We start from the raw sequence: 18,999 nt of genomic DNA, 5'->3' as shown, positions 1-18,999 counted from the left end.
TCACAAAACATCTGGCACAGCACTAGTAAACATAACATCTCAGCTCTCTTTCTATATTTCAATAACAGCGAAGCTGGTAGTGTGAGTTCCTTGGCTCAATATTATTTATATGCTAAAAGACCACTGTGCCTGCAGTTTGACCAGGAATATAACCCATTGTCATTTTAGTTCAATAGCTAGAATGCTTCCTTTCTTAATTATTGTAATAAAGACTTTGAAAACAGCTATCATAAAATGGAGTCTGAGAATTGGACAGGAGCAAAAGGAGCAATGTAGAGGAATACTGAACACTAAAATATGTTTTACCAGCTAGAACAATGGAAAAAGTATTATGTCCCATGTCTACTAAATAACTAAACAACTCATTCAAATCAGTTTGCACCAACCCATTATTGATCCTGGGGGGAAAAACTAGTTATTGAAGCTTTGGGAAAGTATCTCTACCAAATGATTCTCAGAATATTATAAATCCCAGTGCTCTTTGTCAAAAGCCACTAAAATTAAGCCAGTTTTCAAAACAACGTAAATGTATTATGCATACGTGCCTCTTAAGGGCCAAACTATGGTTAATGCTGTCTGGATTGTTGGGAAAACAATCACAGAATATAAGTAACGTAGTTGTGCAGCTTTGTCATGTATAGTTGTTTCCTTGTGTCAAGGTTTCTTGAAATCTCATAGGCTGAATTTAGCAAAGAACAGCATAAAAAAGCTGCTATGTTATTCCTCAAAAAGACAGACTACAATGACATTTGGGTCCCGGAGAAAGGCCTTGAACCAAACGTGGCTGTGCCATAAATCTTTTTTTGTTCTTCAGCAAATTTGGAGAATAAGTGCTTTTTACAGCATGAGGTTTCCTTTGTCATTTTTAGGTCGGATCATGGGCTGGGTCCTGAAGGCAGTATGGGAGCACCTGGTCAAAGCAACATGGTGCCTTCAAACAGTGACCCAAGCATGTACTCTCCTAACCGTTACCCTGGGCAGCAAAGGTGAACTACACTTTAATCCGTTTGAAATATGTGTTAACCAGATAATTTTACAACTTGAGGCCTACTGGATAGAAGGTGCAGTTTATCAACCATGGCTGCTATGTGCAACCTCTTTTCATTTCATTGGGGCTGCTGCAGGTCTCTGGCATGAGTTCCTTTGAGAATAGTAGTAGCTGCACAGCAGCAGTGCTTGGTGGAGTGCTTTCAGAATTTATGAGATCTTGATGTTATACTTTTGCTTGTTTAATTTTTCAGTTATAATAATTGTCAACTTGTAGAGAACTTAAGTTTGGAATAGGCCTTTAATCGTATACGTCCATAGAATGATACAACACTATAAAACCACCATTTTACTCCTATATCAAGGCAGATTACAGTAAATTTAGATATTAAAGCGTTGAGGCTCCTATGGCTTTCTTTTGTAGACCTTTTATAGACAAACTAGATGATATGCCCGGTGTTGCTCGGATCCGTGAATAATGTTTATAACATTTATTTGATATATAATAAATTTCTATGCAATTTATTCATCTTTAGGTTAGTTGGGTTTTTTTAGTTTGGTTGAGTTAGTAAATTGTTTTGTTAGAATAAATAGGAAATTGTGTTAATAAGAACTGTATTTTAAATTAGAGCTTCGTGATAAACCACATTTTTTGTTTTACCTGAAAAGCCTACACCTCCCATCATGCCTTGGCCGGAGCAGCTGTCTAAACTTCAAAAGCAATCAGAACACACAACACCCTTTCTACCAGCTAAAAATTATGCAAACCTAAAAATATATTTTCAAAATATACCCAGCATTGCCCAGATATCTGAATAACATATAGTAGGAAAGCGGATCCACCATCTTAAAGTAGCAGGCCAGTGCTAGGCCTGTGAGTTAACCTTTAAACAAATTAAATTCATTTCCCCACCTCTCTTACCGTCATAACGACCCTGCAAGGTAGGCCTGTGAGGTAACTTTAAAACAAATTAAATTAGTTTCTTTTCTTTCTCTCTCTCAACGTCTGGCCAGGGCCATCTTGAAGTTGTCATCACAATTTCCCTTGTCCCCACAGAATACAAAAAGTACAACTCCCAGCATGCCTTTTGCCCAGAGCTGCGACCTCCTTCCCTTCTGCTCATGATGGGGCCTAGTAACTGAGGCAGCCACCCAGGTGTTCTCCCTTCAGGCCCAGGATGGCAAGCCACTTCCAGATGATGGCTGCCACAGCCTGATAAATATTCCCTCCCACCCAAGGCTATTGAAACAGAAGAGTGAATGGAGGAATGACTGACAGCTAAGGCTAGAATGGAATGGTGGGCGGAGTTAGTGGCAGTTGGGAAAAGTCAGTGGGGGCCGAGTTAGTACTGAGAGATAGTGATGCCAGTACTACGCCTCCCAGCATGCCTTTGGCAGCCCTCAGGTGCCCATATCCTCTTAAAGGCACTTTCCTCCTCTTGTGGCTGATGCTGCTCCTTGACAGAGCATCGAAGAGTAGCATCGCCAAGAAGGGGAGGTAAGCAGCTGTCAGTGGACATGCACAACTCCGACGAAGTCCTGCTTGGACTGCCTCAGCCCACACTTCTCACCCATGAAGTGCTCCATCAGGAGCCTGTACTGAAGGGTCAAGACTGGACCAGGCACTTGCCCCCTTCATCAAGCCTGTTTCTGGGCATGCGTAGAGTGCTTCCCTTTCTTTTCTCCCTCTGGTGAAGGCTGCACATGTGCTTCTCTCAATTTCAGAGAAAACCAATATCAGGACAGGGTGCCTTTATGTCCAGAGTTTGGCCTCTCAAAGACATGCTGTTGTATCTAGTTATGATTTTAAAAGAGCTTCGGCTATGGGGCGGTAAATAAATGTAATAAATCAAAACAAATCAAATCAAAACCACACATGGCAGGTGGGAGGAGGCACCGCAAATGGATGCAGCCATTTATGTGGGTTGTTTCCTTTTATGTGGAATTGGGTTGACTGCTTGAGACTGAGCTTAGGAATCATAACGGCCACCAAAGGCCAGTAGGTCTGGCCTTCCGCCCAAGGCATGCTGGGAATTGTAGGCGCAAACCTAGGTTTTTTTATTAAATTCTATAAAAATACTTAAAACCCCAAAATTCATGTTATTAGATTTTTTTGTGATCCATGTACACAATGACATGTCTGGGTGAACAGCATTAATGCAGTACCATATGTGGAAGTGGGTAAACATTTCAGGACATATGTAAGACACACATACTTTCTGCTTTATAGGTAGAGATGAACTGAAATACAGCATGACGTTTTCCCTGGAACTTTATAGCAAATAGCATTCCTTATACTGCTATGCAGTCATAATTCACCATATTTATGCACCTACAGATGTCAACTTAAACCATGTCTGGTCTCTAGGGTCAAAGCAGGCTTTTGGAGTTCTTTAACTTTTCCCCCCAAACTCATTCTTAAACTCTTTAATTTTTACCAGGTTATTATTATTATTATTTATTATTATTTATTTATTTATATAGCACCATCAATGTACATGGTGCTGTACAGAGTAAAACAGTAAATAGCAAGACTCTGCCGCATAGGCTTACAATCTAATAAAATCATAGTAAAACAATAAGGAGGGGAAGAGAATGCAAACAGGCACAGGGTAGGGTAAGCAGGCACAGGGTATGTTACTAAGGTCCTATAAGAGCCCCTGCAGAGATATATGGAACCACCTTATATGTGTCTACCCAGTGGGCCTTCTGTGATGATAATGGTTTTATACATACATACATTCTGTATTGTCAATGTAAATGGTACCTTACAGAGTTACATAGAGAAAATAGACAGAACCCTGCCCTTAAGGAGCTTACAGTTTAAGACAGATGATGGTGGGGAGAGAAAATAGAAGTAAGGAGAGCAAGAAAGACAAGGGTGGGGAGAGAGGAATGCAGGCAAATACATTAAAGCTTGGCTGTTGGCCATACAGAATAGGTGAGTTTTGAGGGAGCTGAAGAAAGGGGGAGAGGTAGGACAGTACCATCAACCTTGACTGACAGTGGCTCTCAGGAGAAGGCCTTTCATAGCTTGAGATCAAGTTAATTAGAAATGCTGAGAGTGAACCTGGGGCCTCATGTATGCAGAATATGTGTTCTATCACAGAACTACACACTCCACTCTGCTTCTCCCATAGTTATAGCTTATACTTTAAACATAAATAAATATGTCATAGTCACAGCGCACTGAGTGGCATACTCCAGCTTCACCACTATGTCATCATGGACAAATCAAGTCAAGAAGGTTCAATTTGTTTTGTCTGGAATATTAATACCTCTGTAGTTGCTAACTTTTTCATATTAAGCTCTTAGATTTATGTCAGTATTGAGTGTGTCTGTGTAAGAGGCTCCATGGCAAATGAAATACCTTAAAGAATGTCATCCATCCATCCCATCCCTCAGTTAATAAATGTCCAAACTGTTTTACAAATTGACAATAGCAAAATATACAGAAGTAAAAATAATAAAATAAGAACGACAACAACGTTTAAAATAATTAAACAAGTAGACCAATACAATCATCATCTATAAGAATAAAGCTCAGGTGATGTGCTGGAAGACCTGACACCAAATGAACACCAAATTGTGCTGTGTACCAGAGAGGTTATTGAATAGGCAGGGCACTATACATGAAAAGTTCCTTTCCAGTCATAACTCCCCTAATTGAGAGGGGTGGGGGACTTGGAGAAGGACTTCTAATGCTCATCTTAGTGTTTGGGAAGGTTTGTGCAGGAGATGATAATCCTTCAGCTATCAGGGTCCAAAGCTGTTTATGGCTTAAAGGTAAGCATATGTATATTGGATTGTGCACCTAAATGGACAAACAGCCTTTATAAGGACTGGTGATGAGATGTGATCCATTAGCCAGTACCAGCTCTAGCAGCTCAATTTCAGATTCACTACAGTGTCTGAGAAATCTTTGAAGGTAGCCCCAGTCTAATCTAGAGGTTACTAGAGCATTATAACCATGTGTCATCAAAGCCCTCCATCTTCTTCTGCCCTATTCTCTCCTGTTTTTGTGCTATATGATAATTCCATATGACACATCTGGTGTTGGTAGCAATGTTGCTGCACTGCCATTATGCTGCTATAAGCCTTCTTACAATGTTATTGTTTACAGCCAATCCTAAATGTTTACTTACTGAATAAATGAATTTTAAGATCATGTGTTTAATCTGCGACTGGATGACTTGGATATGTTATGCTATCATAGCAGATTCCAAGGTTCTATCCGGTTGGGGTTTACTATCAATATTAGGTACAGTGTTTTATACTATTACAAAGTTACACAGGTAAGTTTCAAACTGCACCTAAAGTTCTTCAGTTTGCAGCATAATATGTAATTGGCGTAGTCAAAACTATTTACATTTGTGGCTCTCAAAATACATTTTTGTTTATATTTGTGGTCCAGAATTGTCACTATTGCCTTATGTTTCATTATTACTTCGTGTTCCCTTACAGTAATAAATTTCCATTAAAACCTCTGCCTATTTTAAATTACAATGTCTTCTGGATAAAACATTTCTCCTCTTTACCTAAATCATTGTGAAAGTATAATATTCTGGCAATGCTAGCAAACCATATATTTATCAGTACAGTGGACTTAAGCACAGAATCAGCTTCAGCTACTCAGTTGGATTTGTTCCCGCTTACTGTAGGTTGGACACATAATTTTGACTTCATGGCTTTTGGTTCATTCACGCTTTGATGAGTGAAGTCCCTATCACCCTGAGCAGGAAATTACATGTGATCCAGGAGTACCAGCATACTAATGCATGTACAGTTCACTCAGTTGCCATGATCTTTCCACTTCCCCTAAGAGATGGAAGGAAAGCAGAAAAGATGTGAATCATCCATACATCCAGGTCATGCCTTACTTCCAGTCCTGAGACCACGAGCCTCCACGAACTACTTCTACCAAGTTATTATATTTGATCTTCACTGGCCTATAGCAAAGGTCAAAGTGGATTCTAAGGTGTGGTTGTGATCACTGATTTACTCTGATGTAGTGACACTGAACCAAACTGAACTACAGCAGAGCATAACCTGTCAAAATTAACACAACTTCCATGAGAACATGTAATATAATAAAACAGAAGGGAGACTTTGTGTAGAACTTCAAGGATGTGTGTGTATATGTATGAACAATTGCTATTGACTTGGAAAATCCTCATTAGTAATTGGTAGCTCATATTTTTCATTGCAGGCATGAACCATATGGACAGCAATATCCAGCACAAGCACCTCCTTCAGGACAGCCACCCTATGGAGGTCACCAACCTGGAATGTTTCCACAACAGCAGGTAAACATTTATGGTTATTAATATTCCCTTTTTCAAAATTTATTCTAGAAATCTATGCATTTGTGCATTGACAAATAGCAAAACGTATCAGGCTGTATAGAAATCAGGATAAAATCCATTGCTGGACAGCAAGGACATTACCATGTGTGCAAGTTCATGCATTTGGATCCTTTTGTATGGAACGTTTCATAGAAGTTGAATACAGGATACAGAACAAGGTAGTTTATTTAGTAAAGAGTTGATGCAAGTGCATAAACAATTTACACAATAAATCCCCTAATGAATGCAATTAGTGGAATGCATGTTGCATTGAAATGTCTTTATACTTCAATCAGCTAAATTCAGTCAGTGGTAAACTAAGAGCTTCGCCTGTCTCACATCCTCCCTTTTGTCTATGTGGTGCAGGCAAAGTCACCCCAGCTTAGGTGGCTTTTCTGCATGGGTTTTCCCCAGCCAGGGAAAGCCCATGTGCATCAAAGCGGGCGCCCCCATGAGATTGTGAGTAGACTAGTACTCTACTCATCACCTCAGTCGGGGCAGCTTCACCTGTCCTGCAATCTCCACAATGGTGTACGGCATGGGGCAGGCAAAGCCAGATCCTCTCCAAAGCACTGATTGGAAGAGCTTCGGCCAGAAACTGGATGATGTCAGGAGGTATGGCCCTGCCTCCTGACATCATCCGGCCTGCATAGGCCTGGGTGAGGAGTCATCTATTATTTCACCCAATTTAAGTTCCCACTCCTACTTTAATACATCTCAATACAAAGCAGCAATCAATGTCACACAAAACAATCCACTTACTCCACCCAGACGTAGAAGCCTCTAAAAATGCTCAATAAATTAGGATATCAAATCCCTGGAACTGGCCACCATCCCCTGAAGTTAAGATGGTGGTGGAACCCTCAAAAGAGCTTCCTCTGAAAAATTAAGAGCAGAAATTATTTGTGTTACACATTATAAAGAAGTTGTTCTCTCAGATTTTAATTTAATGCTTGTTCAAGATATAATGCATCCTAGATAAACAGATGCTTTTGTGTTTCACATTCATATAGATATTATTGCATATGCTTAAAATATTTTAAATTATGTCACAAATTTACATTTTCTGAGTAGCAAGTTAAAATGAGCTTTAAAGTTACAGAGTGACCTTTCCGGGTTTCTGCATATTAAAGAACAATCTAAAAAATGACTTAACTAATAAAGATTTTTTTTTCAAGCTTGGAAATGTCAAAAATAATCAATAAAATTTTATTCAAGCTTCTTCTCCCCACTTCCCCCTAAACATTTAATCCTTGGATTGAGAACTATCATGAGAAATATTAGCCTAAGGCTAATTTTCTTTTAAATGTAAAGTTATAAGCACATCAAAACAACCTTCAGAAATGAAAGGACTGCCTCAACAATAATGACAAGCATTTCTAGCCTGCCACTTAGGTCATAATTCTTTCTATCTATTGTACACTAAATGTGGAAGATGAAATTTCTGCCAATTCATGTAGATTTATTGGAATAATTTAAAAATCACCATGTGCCTATCAAAATACTAACGGAAATACAATCTATGCAGTGTGTGAACTTAAATTCATCTGTCATATCAGTGCATGGCAATAAAAAAAAATATTTTCATTGTATTTTTAAACCTTATTCATGGCAGTATTCCTTTTCAGAACTATAAACGCCATATGGATGGCATGTACGGGCCTCCAGCAAAACGCCCTGATGGAGATATGTTTAACATGCAGTACGGCAACCAACAGCAGGATATGTTTAACCAATATAGCAGCGCTTACTCTGGACCAGACAGGAGGCCCATGCAGGGACAGTATCCATATCCGTATAACAGAGAGAGGATGCAGGGTCCAGGACAAATACAACAACATGGAATACCTCCTCAGATGCTTGGTGGCCCTATGCAGTCTTCAGCCTCCAGTGAAGGCTCTCAACAGAACATGTGGCCCACTAGAAATGATATGTCTTACCCGTATCAGAACAGGCAAGGCCCTGGAGGTCCTGCACAGGCTCCACCTTATCCAGGGATGAACCGTACTGAAGATATGATGGTACCAGACCAGAGGATAAACCATGAAAGCCAGTGGCCTTCTCATGTCAACCAACGTCAGCCTTCTTACATGTCATCTTCCGCCTCTATGCAGCCTATCACTCGACCTCCTCAGTCATCGTACCAGACGCCACCAGCCATGCCAAACCATATCTCTCGGGCTCCAAGCCCTGCATCTTTCTCTCGCTCCCATGAAAATCGGATGTCTCCAAGTAAATCCCCTTTCCTGCCCTCTATGAAGATGCCGAAAGTTATGCCCACTGTCCCAGTCTCACAGGTCACAGGTCCTCCAACCCAGCCACCACCAGTTAGGAGGGAAATAACCTTTCCTCCAGGCTCTGTAGAAGCATCCCAACCAGTCTTGAAACCAAGACGAAAGATTACCTCAAAAGATATCGGTAAGGATCATACAGTCTGCTTTTAATTACAATTTTGTAAAGGTTCCTTTAATATAAACTTGCTAAAATTGCTGCCCAAAGTTGCTTCTTAACAGGAGTGGCCATATTTGCACCATCAGATAATCTAATACAAAGATGAATACTGCATATTTAAGCAACTAGTTTCTATAACTGTGTCTTTTATTTCAGCAAAGTAGGAGCTCTCATGTTAGGTCTTGTCCTCCAGGTGCTTCTGTTGTTTTGTTCCTCCACGAAACACACACAAAAATTGTGATTTCACTGTAGGAAGCACAGTAGCGTATACATTATATTATTTTAAAGTGGCATTATTGTTACAGTATAATTAATATTACCTTGTATTTTTAGAGCTGAAAGTTACGTCTCTGCTGGTGTTGAGCCTCAGATCAAGGGACTGAATCCTTGTAAGCTGTTTCCTAGGTCCAATGGCTCATAGGATTAGAACATTTTACATGGCAAAAATAAAACATTTAATAGCTCTCTATCAAAAAGCTGGGCACGGAGTTCTTATTTGAATGGAAAGAGCATTTCATGTATTATTTGATAACAAAAGAAGCAAATAAGTTATATGTAATGTCAGGGGGGGTGTTTTGGGCAAAGAGGCAATACGGTACAACTCTTATTTGGAAGGAAATGAAGATGTATCTATGAAATATCCAATAGGTAAACACTGGAAGTGCTAATCAGTCCTCTTCTTTTCGGAGAGGCAGGTATGGTGATCTTACTGAATGGATATATGCTCCCCACCATTTGACTAGAGTGTTCTTGCTGTTTTGAGTAGCATCTAATTGATATTTGTAAAAATACACAAATATTCCTGAACATCACTCAGGCATAGAGATGAAAATTCACTTTCAACACCCATCAGCATGATCAATAGTCAGGAATGCTGGGCACTGTAGTCGAAAACATTCAGAGAGCACCAGGTTGGGGAGGGCTGATTTAGGAATATAAAGCAGCTTTCTAAAGTTATTTATGTATAACATAGTTTGTTCATAAAATTATAATTATATTTGAAAACTTTAAAAAATAAAGTCAGTTAATAAATTTGTAATTATTGTCTGAATAGATTAGAACTGCATTAAATGACTGCTACAGCATCAGAAACACAGGACTCTATAGGGAAAAAATCCAAAATGTCAAGAATGCACATTTACAGTCAAGAATGTACAATGGTGACTTTACTTGCATATTGGGAAACTGTGCATAAATATCTATCAGTAAAAATATACTTTAGATAAACAATTTTAATAAGGAATGAAAGAAATAACTATGCTGGGAATCTTACAGAGAAGATAAAAAAAACATTTTCCTCCATGGCTTCATTATTTTCAGGCATTTGAAATCTCTAGTCTTTCTAGAAAAGTGCTCTCATTACACAGTTTTCAGAGAAGGATGGACAGACTCACCCCAGTCCAACTCATGCTCCACTTGCTGGATCCCTGCCGGTCACTGAGCCCAATTTTCAGTCGCCTGTTCCCTCAGCGAGCCGCCATTTGGGGTAAAATTGGCAGCTCGTTCTTTTATGGAAATTGAAGGCAGCATTGGAGAATTTATTTCCTTCGATGGAAAGGGCACTAGGTGTTAATGATGTCTTCATCTTACTTTGCATATTTACAAATATACACATTGAATAGGCATTATGAAGGTTGAGAAGAAACTAGGCAGGGAAAAAAGTAATGTCTCTGGCAGCACAAAACATTCAGCCCAGGTCTGAGCACAGCAATATTAAAATTGATTTTTCTCAATTCCTAACATCCTGGGACCTGCACCATAAAATATGTAATAAACACATACACACCCTTGAGCCCATTCCTGATTTTGAGACAAAGGACACCCCATACCGTTATAAACCAAATGTCTATTGTCCCCTCAATGCCTTCTGCTTGAGAGAAAAACATTGCATTGCATTGCGTAACAGAGTATGAGGATTCACAGCAAGTTTCTTGCCATTCTGCACAGCTAGTTTTCAAAACAGTTTTCATCTAAATATGTGCAATTTTACCTTTCGTAATGCAATTAGTTCTCAGTTGAAGGTACTGTCATGAATGGGTGTGGAAACGGCATTCCTAAGCACAATATCCACTTTTGGACGGTAACATCCTGGCTTAGTAACCCAGAATATGCACTGGCATGCAACTCCCTTGCTATACTTCTCTCTATATGTGAGCAAACGAAAAACCCAGGAAGCCATAGGTAACTGTAGCCTCCTGTTATATCCAAACCAAGGACTTAAAAACAAACCAGCATTTGGAAGCCAGCATTAAACCATGGCTTCACATCCTGGCCAGTTTGAAAGTCATTATCCATAGTTTCCTGGTTCAGACATAATGGGAAGCAATGGCTGACTGTGGCTCCCTGTTTGTTTCCCCACACAGTTGACGCAAATGGGTGCTCAAAGCTTGTACACATCCTAGTTTATTATACCAGGATTTGAATGTCCAAATTGGGCCATTGAAGAAATTATGACAATTCATGCCATAAACTGGAATACAAACATCTATTTATATCATTGATCCAAATTTCATGTGCCATTTGAAATTTGGCCTGTAAATCTCTTCTAGACAGCATTTATATAAAATTCTTTATGTTCTTTTAAGATGTTTTTAGAATGTTTTTAGAATATTTTTAGTATGTTTTAACAATATATATTATGTTTTAATTCAGTTTTATGTATTTTACCGTTTATTGTTGTTCCCCACCTCGATCAAAATGGAGAGGCGGGTAAGAATTATTATTATTATTATTATTATTATTATTATTATTATTATTATTATTTTCCAGTGACTCCCGAGGCTTGGCGAGTGATGATGTCTCTTAAATCGGGCCTTCTTGCTGAAAGTACTTGGGCATTAGACACTATTAATATCCTTCTGTATGATGACAGTACTGTTGCTACTTTCAATCTCTCTCAGGTAGGTGTGATATTTTTCAGGAGTGCTATTTTTCTCAAACCTCATAATGAGAAATGTCCTGGTCAAGGGGCATGCCAAGGACTGACTTTTAAAAATTAAATCAGTAATTCTGCCAGAGTTCTTTTAGAGCAGCTTGGATCTTAAGACATGGGAACAGAATTCCTCTCATCCAACAGGAATTTATGGGCTCCTTCCCCTACTGAAAGATTCTCTCAAGAATTGGGAAGGACCCTCTAGAGTTGCATGAAATGAGGAGATTGCAGTAGGTTGTAGAAATCAAGGAGGCCAATTTGCACAAGTGGAAGGGTGTTCCACTCATGCAAGAGCATCTTTAGATCCAAGCCAAAAATTTCCTGATGCAACATTCATGGTGGATGTAGCTTTGACTAATAACAGAAGGAACTCAAGAATGCCTTGGGTAGAGTAAATCTCAGCATGAAAAGCATTCAGTACATCAGGCAGTAAGTAATAAACGCCTTTGAGAGCTTATCACTGGCATGAAAATCATCATGGCCACCAAGCTCTTTCTTAGCTGGAAGGCTAACATGAGTCAGAGAATTAGGAAAGGGTGGTGGTGGATTAAAGAACATTAAATAGCTATTTGCATATGATGCAAAAGATCACTTGTCTGTGGTCACCATATCAAAATACTTCACCCCCTCCAGTAACAAATCCCTATTTATTTATTTATTTTGCAAAATTAATGTTGTCTTTTCAACATTCAACATTCAACTAACTATAGGTGAATTTAGTTTTTTACAAAACCTGACAAGTTGTCACTTCAGAAGATTGACATCTTTGATGCAGAAGACATGTGTACCACAGGGAATAAGAAGCAGTACAAACACCCCTCTGCACTCTGCCAGCGTTACTAGATTCCTGGCTTCCAGAGTGAAGATTCTAATTGTTTCTGAGGCCAACTGTTATCCTAGCTTGCTTCCTTTTTCACAACCAGTGCTATCCATTAATCCATGTGAGTTGGACAGCATGGAAGATGGAGCAGTGAACAGAGTATTGATTTTGGATAGAGAAGTCCAGACTTGTAAAGAGCCACTTGCCCGAACCCCTGTAATGAGTAATAATCACTTCCGTGCAACCAGGCAGGAAAATGTTTGTAAATTAGAAGAGAGTTGTTTTTGCTTTCTTTCTCTCAGACTGTTGAAGTTCTACAAATAACAGCATAAATATGTATGGATAGAAGGGCTACTATCAATGTTTACGAGCTAGAAGCTTTTGTATACTTATTTACAGGTTGATATACCTGTTCAGTAACTATCTCTCAGACTAAGCTTCTTCACAAGGTTTCTGTGTGTTAGAATGAGGACATATTGTGATCTGCCCAGAAACCTTGGAGGTAACATGGAAAGAAATCTGATTTAAATGAATATAGTTGGAGCAGAATTTGACTTTTTCACAATTTCAGGAAGATAGAATCTGATGAAGATTCCGAATGCAAAGAGGGCCTGAGGAAAAGCTTTGAGTTGTCATGACTTCAGTGGCCTCGCCCAGTTACCCAGATGTCAAACACACGTTCTTTCCACACCTGTATTCCAGAAGCAGTTCTCCTCAGAAACTGCTGGATACAGAGCAATCCTAAATGGTGGTGGGTGGAATCTACCACTTCCAAAGCTATGCCAGCTCACTGAAGTCAGTCTGGGAATAGGAAGGGTTTTTTTTTCTTTTCTATTTGTTTTCCTTGCCATTGACATAAATGGAGGGGGAAATTACGGGCCTCTGACTGGCATAGGTGATATACTCGATCTGGGGCCATGTTACAGGAGCAATGGGAGCTTTGGATCCAATGGATTCAAAACCATCCCACCCAAAACATCCTGTTTTGGCATCTTTCAGTGGTGGGAACACTGCCAATAGTAAATCTCCCCCCGTGAAAATTTTGGCAAGCATCCCAGGTGCCTCCAGGGGGGACATGGCACTCCTTGAGCAGAGTTCTTCTCCAGCAGAATGATGCTATTCTGTCATCCTAACCCCCTCAACCAGCCAGCAAAAGGTTGGCTCTAGCAAAAGATGGCTTGCCCAACACACATAGGCAGATAGGAAGAAGCTTAGATAGGAAGAAGAGACTATCGCTGAACATTTTGGAGCCTGGAAGACTAGAAAAGAAACTGAAAAATGTCTATCCTTAAAGTCAGACTTAAAAATCATTTTAAATAAAAAGAATGCATAAAAGTATGCCTACTACTACTAAACTGGTCTGAAATGTTCTTCTAAACATTTTATTCTGTTTTGCCTCCTTTGTTTCCTCAGTTATCTGGTTTTCTTGAGCTTTTGGTGGAATATTTTAGAAAATGTCTTATTGATATTTTTGGGATCCTTATGGAATATGAAGTGGGACATCCAGGACCAAAATTACAAGATCATAATTCAACTCGGAAAGAGGATGGCCAATTTGCAACACAAGATCCCAGAAAAGAGGAAGAAAACAATGATGAATGTATTCATTATTTTGATGAATTTGAGGATGAGGAAGAAGAGGAGGAAGATGAAAATGAGAACACTGAAGGAGGAGAAGAGAAGAGCAGTGTTCTTGCTCCTCCTGGTGCCATTGCTGATCCAAGTGAGAGGCCAAAACAAGCCAGTAAGTTTGACAAGCTGCCAATTAAAATTGTAAAGAAAAATAACCTATTTGTTGTCGACCGATCTGACAGGTTGGGGCATGTTCAGGAATTCAACAGTGGACTTCTCCACTGGCAGCTTGGTGGGGGTGATACAACTGAACACATCCAGACCCACTTTGAGAGTAAGATGGAGATTCCTCCTCGCAGGAGGCCACCTCCTCCATTGAACTCTTCAAGTAAAAAGAAGAATGTGGAAGGGAAAGGAGAATCTGAGGAACACCAAGACAAAAGCATATCAGCCACCATTGATGATGTCTTGTCAGCTCGTCCAGGAGCATTGTCTGAAGACTCAGACTCTAGTTCTCAAACAGATAGCAGTAAATTTCCATTTGGGATCCATCAAGCCAAAAGTCATCGGAATATCAAGCTGCTAGAAGATGAGCCACGGAGTCGAGATGAGACTCCTCTATGCACCATAACTCACTGGCAGGACTCTTTGGCCAAGCGTTGCATCTGTGTGTCAAATATCATCCGCAGCTTGTCTTTTGTGCCTGGCAATGATACTGAAATGTCAAAACATCCAGGCTTGGTGCTGATCTTGGGAAAGTTGATCCTTCTCCATCATGAGCACCCAGAAAGAAAGCGTGCACCACAAACATATGAAAAAGAGGAAGAAGCGGACAAAGGGGTGGCCTGCAGCAAGGATGAGTGGTGGTGGGACTGCCTTGAGATCTTGAGGGATAACACATTGGTCACATTAGCCAACATTTCTGGGCAGCTAGACTTATCTGCTTACACAGAAAGCATCTGTTTGCCAATTTTGGATGGCTTACTGCACTGGATGGTGTGCCCATCTGCCGAGGCACAGGATCCTTTTCCAACCGTGGGGCCCAACTCAGTCCTTTCACCTCAGAGACTTGTACTGGAAACCCTGTGTAAACTCAGTATCCAAGACAATAATGTGGACCTTATCTTGGCCACTCCCCCATTCAGTCGTCAGGAAAAACTCTATGCTACTTTAGTTAGGTACGTTGGGGACCGCAAAAATCCAGTCTGCCGAGAAATGTCCATGGCACTCTTATCGAACCTTGCACAGGGGGACACGTTAGCAGCAAGGGCAATAGCTGTGCAGAAGGGAAGCATCGGAAACTTGATAAGCTTCCTTGAGGATGGGGTCACTATGGCCCAGTACCAGCAGAGCCAGCATAACCTCATGCACATGCAACCTCCACCTCTGGAGCCGCCTAGCGTAGACATGATGTGCAGGGCAGCCAAGGCTTTGCTAGCCATGGCTCGGGTGGAGGAGAACCGCTCAGAGTTCCTTTTACATGAGGGGCGTTTGCTGGATATCTCAATATCTGCTGTCCTGAACTCTCTGGTTGCATCGGTCATCTGTGATGTACTTTTTCAGATTGGGCAGTTATGACATAAGTGAGAAGCCAAGCATGTGTGAGTGGAGATTAGAGGGTCACATATAACTGGCTATTTTCTGTACCTGTTTATCCAGTGTAGGAAGAAGGAAAAAAGAATCTTTGCTCCTCTGCCCCATTCACTATTTACCAATTGGGAATTTTTTAAAAAAATTAATTTGAACAGTTATGGATTTAATATTTGCTGTCTATGTGTATAAGTACATCTTTTTATTTTATTTTTTTAACCAAAGTCTCTGTCTAGTACATTCAAAGGTCACACTTCTTTTCCATAGATATTATTTTTAATGTTTCTTTCTATGTTTGTATCACATATTTTGGGAGAGAAAGCAAAATAGAGATATTGGGGGTTAAAATGTTGCAAAACATGATTTGATAACAGGGAGAAGGCCCACCACTCTGAAGTGCAAAAATGGGAAACAATATCCTGAGTTACTCTGTGTTTTATTTTTCAAGAACGAAAGAAAACTCAACCACCCTTTATGCCGTTGCCCAAAGCGCTCTGTGCAATAGAAGAATGTTAGTGATGTAGGTGTAGCGGATCAAGAAAGGGGGTCGGTCCATAGTCACCGTCTGAAATTACCTTGGTTTCTCTGCAAGAGAATGAATACATTAGGCTAGGAGCAAAACAAATTCTTTAGGAAAGTTGAAACACAAACCTGAAGATGATCAACATAAATTGCTTCCTCACCAGAACTGTCACATCAGTATGTATTGTTTGACCTTCCACAATGACAGTTCTTCACAATTCCTTTTAATCATTTTTTAAATATTTTTATTGCCTAAGGGCAGTGATGTATATAGAAGTTGTACATTAAACATACCCTCATCTTTTTAAAAAAAAATAAAATCAGTACAAGGATTTCTTTCTTTCATGATGTGGTAACTACAAAGTGATGGTAGACTTAATTTTATTATTATTATTATTATTATTATTATTATTATTATTATTATTTTGTTTTGGCCATGTCTCCAAAAACAGCAACAACAAAACTAAACACCACCACCACGAGGGTAATGTACAAGTTTCTGTATGTATAAAGTCATGCTCTATTTCGGGAGAGCAATTGCTCACAACTTGCTTTACAAATCAAGATGTGGAAATGGTTACATATGGATTGATTTAAGAAAATGGTTACCAGTCTACAGAAAAAAAAAATACATATACAGGAAAAAAGGAAGAAACACAACTTCAAAGATTTTTCAGTGAGAAGAATCCACATTTGTATTTCAAAATAATGTAGTTTAAAAAAAAAGACAAAAAAACTTGATGTAAATTCCTCCTTTTCCTCTGGCTTAATGAATATCATTTATTCAGTATAAAAACTTTATATGTTCCACATGTTAAGAATAAATGTACATTAAATCTTGTTAAGCACTGTGATGGGTGTTCTTGAATAATGTTCTCATTTCAACATGGAATCAAACCAATTCAATCAGTAATAGTGAAGGTTATTCTCTTCCTCCTACCAATGATGGTTGATAATGGATTATTTTAATCTAGTGGTCAAATGATACAACAAACTCAGAAATAATAGCTACTAATCATTACTTTAAAAAAGCAGGCCATAGAAGAAGATGAAGAGGATTGGCTATTGATCGTTTCCACCGGTTGCTGCATTCAAGGATGGACATAAGCGTTTGAATACAATAACCTATGTAAAATGAAAATCTGGCAGTAATAGCTGCAAAGCTTGCACTTTGATGAATGCCTGAGTTGTATTTGGTACCCATTATAGCCTTTCAGAGACTTGATCCAATTATTTATTTTTGTCACAGTAGTTCTGATGCTCAAAAATAAGTCATATACCTTACAACAGCTCCCCTGTCCATCTTAATGGAGGGAGCAGATTCAAAAGCATATTCCTTTACAAATGCAAATCTGGTCCCCTCATGAAAATGAATGGGGCAGCTCATGCACACAAGAGCTCCATGTGTACGTCAGAGTACCTGCAGGGCTGTGGATTGGGGGCACCTATTTCTATAGAAATTACTGCAGCAGTAACACACTTGTTAACCTAATGGTTGCTGAAAGTTGGGGCGAATCCATATGTTACCACAACAGTGAAAGAATCGATTTTCAAGCATTATTCTCATACTGCTCCAGAAAGAAAACATGGGGTTAGAGCCAATGACCTGGTTTCTTCCCACACCAGTATTGGCCTGCTTGCTAGTAACATTCTTCTTGGAGTGACACAAGGCATTGGTTCTGGCAAAGTGGTTTCCTTTATTCAACTGTTGACAGAGCAGCATGGAAAAAAGCCACAGGGAAGAGGCTCTTACACTGGTGCAGCAAAATGTGAATTGGCACTTGGAGCTCTCACTGAAGCTATTGAGCCTAACAGAACAGGGGCAACTGCATCGCAACTCAGAATTACTCCATTTCTTTCTTTTAAAGACACTCTGATTTTTCCTTTTCATTTGATGGTATTGTATTATTACGGTAATAGTATTCAAGCACTCATTCTTACTGTTTCAATCTGAGGTTTTTAAGGTTAGGAGCTGCTGCATATTTTGACATTTTTCTTCCTTTTTAGTCGCTATGGGACTCCTGGAAAATACCTTATCCCAATAGGTATCATGATAATCTTGTTCATATATCTTGTTTTAACAAATTAATATACTGGATAATTTCATGGACAGGGAAAGTACATACTATTATCATCCAAGTGATATGTGACTCCCTTGTGTCACAAAAAGTCAATTTTCCTTCTGTTTTAATCTACTCACTCTTATATCACCCATGGTAAACATCTTGTCTATCTTTTTGTTTCTCTCATACCAATACATTCAGAAACATATGTTAAATTACAGCCCACTTGTAACTTCACATTGGGAAAATAAACAGAAGCCATATCTAAGGCACTTATAACTTCTTAGCAATGTTATACAAAGTAATTTTAATGTGTTTTCAGAACCCTAGCTTGACCGCGTTTCTGAGTTCCTTAAGATCTTTTTTTTTTAGTGCAATAATATGATTAAGCACTTCTTACTATTAAAAAAAAAAAATCTTGCAGCTCAGCTTGAGCACATATGTCTAACTCCAGCATGGCTAAAAAATATTAGTATGATATTGTTAATGAAGAGAGAAGCAAAATTATTTGGAACATTATCATTGACTAGTACATTCAGCCATTAACTTGTTTGGATCTGATCTGAGAGTAATTGAACAAAATAACCTTGAATAGTAATAGTGAATCTGGAAGAATCAGTAGAGTGGTATAGCTACTGTTTGTCCCAGATGATCTCTTGCTAGTAAACCTTTCAGCATTTATAAGTTAGTGATGAATGAGTAAACCTATTTTAAAAT

At 39.2% G+C, this 18,999-nt stretch overlaps 1 protein-coding gene across 5 annotated transcripts in view; it reads left to right on the top strand.

The window, feature by feature from the left end:
• The window catches only part of ARID1B (AT-rich interaction domain 1B), a 433,853-nt gene extending 416,804 nt beyond the window's left edge, over window positions 1-17,049 (top strand). For 3 of the 5 annotated variants that reach the window (XM_063124513.1, XM_063124512.1, XM_063124509.1), the window contains 4 exons: window positions 6,197-6,293; window positions 7,961-8,750; window positions 11,553-11,683; window positions 13,949-17,049. In XM_063124513.1, the coding sequence (XP_062980583.1) occupies window positions 6,197-6,293; window positions 7,961-8,750; window positions 11,553-11,683; window positions 13,949-15,685 (2,755 nt within the window). In that variant the 3' untranslated portion in view covers window positions 15,686-17,049. Of the gene's footprint in view, window positions 1-869; window positions 987-6,196; window positions 6,294-7,960; window positions 8,751-11,552; window positions 11,684-13,948 lie in introns of all 5 variants that reach the window. The other 2 variants (XM_063124510.1, XM_063124511.1) reach the window with 1 other exon arrangement.
• The last annotated feature ends 1,950 nt before the right edge of the window (window positions 17,050-18,999 follow it).

Source organism: Elgaria multicarinata, chromosome 4, assembly GCF_023053635.1.
Source record: "Elgaria multicarinata webbii isolate HBS135686 ecotype San Diego chromosome 4, rElgMul1.1.pri, whole genome shotgun sequence".
NCBI lineage: Eukaryota > Metazoa > Chordata > Lepidosauria > Squamata > Anguidae > Elgaria > Elgaria multicarinata.
The sequence above is the reverse complement of the archived record's forward strand: the minus strand, read 5'-3'. Positions and strand labels throughout refer to the sequence as shown.